Source organism: Cordyceps militaris (assembly GCF_000225605.1).
Source record: "Cordyceps militaris CM01 unplaced genomic scaffold CCM_S00008, whole genome shotgun sequence".
Classification (NCBI taxonomy): domain Eukaryota; kingdom Fungi; phylum Ascomycota; class Sordariomycetes; order Hypocreales; family Cordycipitaceae; genus Cordyceps; species Cordyceps militaris.
In genome coordinates, this window is record NW_006271976.1 from 287,688 (window position 1) to 293,687 (window position 6,000).

Sequence of the window (6,000 nt, forward strand, 5' to 3'; positions counted from 1 at the left end):
GAGATGTTTACGCATACAAGGACTAGTTACGGATATATGAAGATATACGTATATGGCCGGACATATATGGAAGGCATGACAATGGCTTGATGCGCTGTGACGTTGCAACTTGCAACCTGGTGGTACTTTCGTCGTCTTGTTTGTTGGCCCGCATACGACCAGGTTTATACGCCACACAACCTTGCCTGATTTGGCACAACAGGTTGGTGACACAGACATGTTGGCATCCAACGGTTGGTGCCAAGTTCCAAGACATCAACGGTCGCCGTCTTGTTACACAGCCTTGTCCAACTTACTACCAACACTGGGCCATCTTTTCCTGCCAAACCCTCTCGAGTCCCTCTTTTTGCCCGACGCACATTCGTTTTTTTTTTCCTTTTTTTTTCTTCTTTTTTCCCCCCTTCGTCGTCCTTGTTCCCCCCAAAGAATCCCCCCCTGCGCCCGCCATGCTCCGGCTGCGCGAGCAAAACCTGACCGCCGACGCCGTGCTCGACGCCGTGCTCGCCTTTGTCGGCGGCGCGTCGCACCCGACGTACGAGGGCGCGTACGGCAACGACGAGTGGCAGGTGCTGCGCGTGAGCTTCTCGGACCGGCCGAGCGTGTGTCTGCGCGTCGAGCACCCGCGGCACCACCACGACGAGAGCGCCGCGTCCATCCTGGCGCGCGCCGACGCCGAGCGCCGCGTGTACGAGCGCCTCGGCGCCGTCGACTTCCACTGGTCCACGCGCCTCGTCGGCGCCAGCCTCTCGTTTGACAACCCCGTCGGATACCCGTTTCTGGTCCTCGACTTTGCTGGCGAGCACCGCCTCCGCTGGACCGACGACTCCCCGCCCGAGGAGCAGCGGCCGCCCCTGCTGGCGAGGTTGGCGCGCATACAGCTGCAGCTGCTTCAGCGCACGTTGGAAACTAGTACGTGAAAAAAAAGAAAGAAAACCTGGTTTGGGGAAGGGGAACAAGTTGGGCAGGGGGGCGGGGCAGAGTGGCAGCGGGAGAGAGGGAGCGTGTGTGTGTGTATAATGAATGCGCCGGACTGATGATGAGTGTGCTGATGTACAGGAGAGATGACGGCGTACGAGTACTATGAGCAACGCATCCAGAGACGACTGCAGCAGATCCGCGCGGGGAACCTGCCTGAACTGGTTGAGCAGGACGTGCTCGACCAATTGGCGCTGCTGCCGCGAGTCCTAGGTGACGACAAGGACTGCCAGCAGTTTGCCATGGAGCACGGCGACCTGCGCGCCGAGAGCATCATCAGCGCCGACCAATGCATCATCGAGGCGTACGCTCTCTCCCCTCTCTCCCAACCTCTCCTCCTTCCCGGGTTGCTATTCCTAACATGACGCTTTGCTCTCCTGTAGTATCGTCGACTGGGGCTCCGCCGAAGTGGTGCCCCTGGTGCAGGCCGCGCGGCTGCCGCCGCTGCTGTGGCGCGGCTCCGACGACGACGACGACGACATCCTGCTCCCCAGCGCGGCCATGCTGCGCGACCGCGTGGCGTACATGGCGGCTACGGCGGCCGCGGCTGACGCCGACGACTCCATGGCCGCCGAGGCCATGCGCAGCGCCCAGACGGGGCCGCGCGTCGACTTCCGCACGCTGTTCCTCGAGTCCATCAGGAGCGAGAGCGTGCTGACGGCGCTGGCGGCGGCGGCGTGGACGCTCCCGTATGAGAAGGGCTACCACGGTGAGGACGTGGATGATGATACCATGGAATAATTGCTACGAATTTCTTTTGGTTTCTTTTGCCGACATATATTTTGCTCAACATATCTTGCTACCTTTCTTGCTACATACACTTGCTACATACATTTGCTATAACCTTTTTTTTGCTAATAGAAACCTACTGGCTTCAATCTTTCCTTCATGCGCTGCGTCGGACCATATTATGCCTGTGACACGTTGGGCAGGCACTGAGCGGGCCATCATGACTCAAACTTGCAGGATGGATTCATCATTGATAGAAGCAGGACAGAGCTGCATGATCCAGCGCCTTTCTAGGTACGCTGTTCTTTTCAGAAAAGGTCTCTGTGGTGCGTGGTAACAATGCAATGACGACGTGGTGTCGTGCTTGAAAGGTGCGTTTTGGTAGCCCTAGAGAATCGGCCATAACTAAACATCCAATAGGATGCGGACGAGAGACTTGACTAGGATTGATTCCAGCCAAAGGCGCCCTAGGGCCCTGATTTTCTATTATTTTGGACCGCGGGTGGTGATGCATGGCGACCGCTACTTCGGACTCACTATGGCTCAGCTTACGTATGTAGACCAAGTCATGCTAGCGGAAAACTGCAATTGTTGACAAGGCATGAACAATGCCTTCTAATAATTGAAACATAGCCTCCAGCCAAGACTTCCTAAAAGTTTCCATGACGGGCCTATAAACTGATCCTGTAGCGCCTCCTCGAATCTTGGCTGAAAACCACACCACCGGTACTCGTTCTAGCATCACGCAACAAGCCATCTCTCTCCGTGTCCTCGCTACTACTGGGCAGGCAATACGGCTTGATTTTTTTCAACATGCAATTTTATCAATTACTTCAAAGTGCCCTCTTGGCAGGCGTCGCTATTGCCATGCCCTCCCCGGCTGAACGACAAGAAGCCGGGGTAGTTGCATCGACATCAACCCCAGCCTCGACTGCGCTTGATCAAAAGTTCAGTCATCTCGAAGAAATTCAAACCACGCCCGACGAGGCAGACACAAACAAGCCGAAGCTGCCATTTGTAAAGCCTGCTGCCGGTGAAGAGAGGGAACGATTACTCTGCGATGAGATAAGAACGACTCTCGATATTAGAAATGAGTACGATGAAGAATGCCTTGGCACATCGGAGTGGTGTAAATACATGGTTGGGCAGCGGCAATCTCCATCTCTCCAGGATTGCCTTGGAACCCGTGAGCCAGATACAGCAGCAAAGGAGTCTAACTTGGACCAGGGCTGTAAAAAGGTGGCAGGTGGTGTTGCGAACAGGAACCGGCCAGGGAAGACGGATGTGTAGGCGCCCCGATTAGACCATGGCGGTCAGTTGAGCTTTGCGTGCTCAGTAGTAAGCACACTGAGCAAGGCGACTAGAGGAGACCAATATAGATCAGGATGAAAATATGAAGGCGGGAAAGGTCATAGCTAGTCTGGATAGTTTAGATGTTTTTTCTCTAGAGCACGCATCCTCTCGTACTCGGGCATCGCATACTTGGTCATCCACTCAGAAGCAACAACATCCCGGACGCTGCAGCGCTGCTCGGGCTTGTATGCCAGCATCGGCCGCAGCATGCCGAGTAGCGCCTCCTTTTCTGCGGAACCCATCGTCTCCATTTCATATCTTCTGCGTCCCCCCTGCATGGCATCCTCGAATTGGTAGTCAAAGGTATAGACGGGGCTGTCGTCGCGGCGGAGCGGCTGGCCGTCCTCGGCAAAGTCGTTTACGCGCGCATCCCACTTCTCCCACCACTCGTCGGGCAACTTGCCCAGAGTTTGGACCTGCATCCACGTCGCCGTGTCTTCGGTGCACCAGAAGACGTCGAACAAGGGCCGCTGGGCGAGGGTGGCCCAGACAGCGCAGGCGAGGGTCCAGATGTCGCTGGAGAAGGACTTGGGTGTCGTCGGCTCAAACCTGGACTCGGGCGGGCGACAGTGCGCTGGCGTGCAGCACGTAAACTTGGATTCTTGAGACGCACGGTACGACTCGCCAAAGTCGGCAAGCACGATGGGGGCGTCCGACAGCGTGAGCTCGTTGGTTTCTCCCATGGGGAACCAGATGGGTAGAGTAGCGACAGAAGGGACGCCGGATGGGATCGGCTGGTCGTCAAATGTCTGAACCGGCTCTAGTTCCGGCTCTCCACACTGCAGCAGCAGCTCCTCGTCGGACCAGAAATGAGATTCCCGCGGGAGTTTTAGTAGCACATTGCCAAGATGGAGGTCTAGACTCGGTCAGGCTACTCTAATATCCCGATGCGATCGAAGTAGGGGACCGGGGTATGGGCGCTCACCTCCGTGGACGAATCCGTTTTGGTGTAGGTAGTCGACGGCAAGAATTAGCTGCGCGGCGATGGCACGCGCAACAGGCAGCATGAGCGGTGCAGAGGTGCTTCTACGTTTTGCCTCGACGACGCTGCATCGCGTCACTTCGGTAACCAGGCACGTATGAGTGCCGTTGGGCCCATCAACGCGAAACGTGCTGAGGAGGGTGGGCAACATCCTCGGACCTGAGACGTTGCTGCCGTCTGCTTCGGAGAAGTTGTTTAAGATGTGAAGAATCTCAGACTCACGCGGGCGCGCATCAGCGGTGCAGACCTTGACGGCGACAAGGCGCTGGAGTGTCTCGTCACGGGCAAGCCAGACAGTGGAATAGCTGCCGTGGCCGAGCTTATTGAGTATGCGGTACCGTCCGTCGAGCCGGTCGCCGACAACCACGGGGTGGTAGCCTCCGGGGCCGTACCTGGAGAAGGCTTCGGCATCGTCGATGGCATGGAAGCAGATACCCGAGTCCAAGTCGGGCGCCTCGTTCCCATCAGGGGGCTGGCTGGCTACTTTACTCACGGCGCGACGCAAGAGGGGCCGGTCTGTCAGATGAAGGGGGAAGCAAGAGGCGCGGAAGCCGCGAGATGGAGTTGCGGTCGCGGGAAGGCGAATTAAACGAAACACAAAACTTTGATAGCGGCACACAGTCAAAGATGGCCTCCTCATTGTCACTCGTAAGGCGGGCGGATTCGCCAGTTGATCAGGCTGGCTGACTGGCAGGCCATTGTAAAGCCGGCGCTTCGAGCAGAGTGATTGCCTCAGGCACTATAAGCGTTAATTAGCTCAAACTCGACACCCGCAGCCTGCCCGCTTCTCGTCACTTGTCACACACCCTACACTCAACCCAACAGTCGCCTCTTGTCTCTTTACATCTGTTCTGAGATGGCTTCGTCAACTACAGTCAATGTAGCCGTGACTAGCACGGCGATCGGGATACCAGCTACCCGGAGACGATGGTAAGTTGGCTGACTCTGCAGAGTTGGAGCGGTTGGGTCAGCCAACAGTGCTGCACACATCGCAGCAATGTCGAGGCTGGTTGCCAACGAGTCCAGGCTTCCTTCCCGGTATGTCCACGTCATTAATTTCCTCAGGCCCAATTTCTGATCATCGATCAGAATACTGTCGCTCGCGTGTCTGATGACGCAGGCTTGTTTGTACTTTTGCGAGTTTCGCCTTTTTAAGGTCACGACTGGGTGGGAGCACAGATGTAGAGCAAAGGCTGGATGCGCTCGTATTTCAGAAGTGAGATTGGGTCAAGTTGGAAAATTGGAAAATAACTTGATGAATAGCTACTACCTGATTTCAAACCCCTGTGTCAAGTTGGAGAATTCTTCTGCTCCGTCTCAGATGATCATGCTTCTTGGGAAAGCCTATTTCCCTGTCTAACCCTCTCTATACATGCAATATTAAACACCAACACAAGCATACGCATCAGCCCACATGCCTGTGCACTCCTCCCCGATCTGTGGGTTCCACGTCGCAAAGTCCTGCTGCGAGATGCCATTGTGCGACGTGATTTGCCAACATGTGTTACCCTTGCTGATCCAATGGAACTTTTTGCAGCTGTCCACCATGCCCGGCTGCGTCGGCTGCGGCGTCTCGATGCCGTTGGACGGGGTTGTCTTGTCTGGCGTCGCGGCGCCTGCCATGACTCCTACGCAAGCATAGGCTTCCGCCCACAGGCCGGTGCATTGCTCTCCGACCTGCGGGTTCCACGTTGCCAAGTCGTGGTGCGAGATTGCATTGTAAGACGTGACTTGGCCGCAGGTGTTGCCTTTCCAAATCCAGTGGAATTTGTTGCAGTTGCCGACCATGTCGGGCTGTATAGGCTGGGGGGTCTCGATGCCGTTGGACGGAACGGTCGCGTCAGGAGCGGGCGGGGGGGCGTCGTCGAGGACACCGACGCAGGCGTACGTCTCAGCCCACAGGCCGTGAAGGCCGTGACATTGTAAGCCGATTTTGGGGTTCCATTGGGCAAACTGCTCCT

The 6,000-nt window shown here is 56.5% G+C and overlaps 3 protein-coding genes across 3 annotated transcripts in view; 1 reads left to right on the forward strand and 2 right to left on the reverse strand.

Moving 5' to 3' along the window:
* Nucleotides 1-446: 446 nt before the first annotated feature.
* On the forward strand, nucleotides 447-2,381 carry CCM_09176 (uncharacterized protein; the record flags this gene model as incomplete). The annotated part of the gene is made up of 4 exons (XM_006674310.1): nucleotides 447-909; nucleotides 1,057-1,279; nucleotides 1,359-1,684; nucleotides 2,338-2,381. 4 exons carry the CDS (start codon nucleotides 447-449, stop codon nucleotides 2,379-2,381), a joined length of 1,056 nt encoding a protein of 351 aa, XP_006674373.1.
* A 738-nt stretch (nucleotides 2,382-3,119) lies between these two features.
* On the reverse strand, nucleotides 3,120-4,738 carry CCM_09177 (protein kinase domain protein; the record flags this gene model as incomplete). Its single annotated transcript, XM_006674311.1, has 4 exons — nucleotides 3,120-3,913; nucleotides 3,983-4,555; nucleotides 4,659-4,684; nucleotides 4,728-4,738. The coding sequence occupies 4 exons, from the start codon at nucleotides 4,736-4,738 to the stop codon at nucleotides 3,120-3,122; spliced, it is 1,404 nt and encodes a 467-aa protein (XP_006674374.1).
* A 681-nt stretch (nucleotides 4,739-5,419) lies between these two features.
* CCM_09178 (LysM domain protein) overlaps nucleotides 5,420-6,000 on the reverse strand; it is a gene marked incomplete at both ends in the record, with an annotated part of 1,889 nt that continues 1,308 nt past the window's right edge. The window contains one exon of the mRNA XM_006674312.1: nucleotides 5,420-5,929. Coding sequence (XP_006674375.1) covers nucleotides 5,420-5,929 — 510 coding nt within the window. The remainder of the gene's footprint in view (nucleotides 5,930-6,000) is intronic.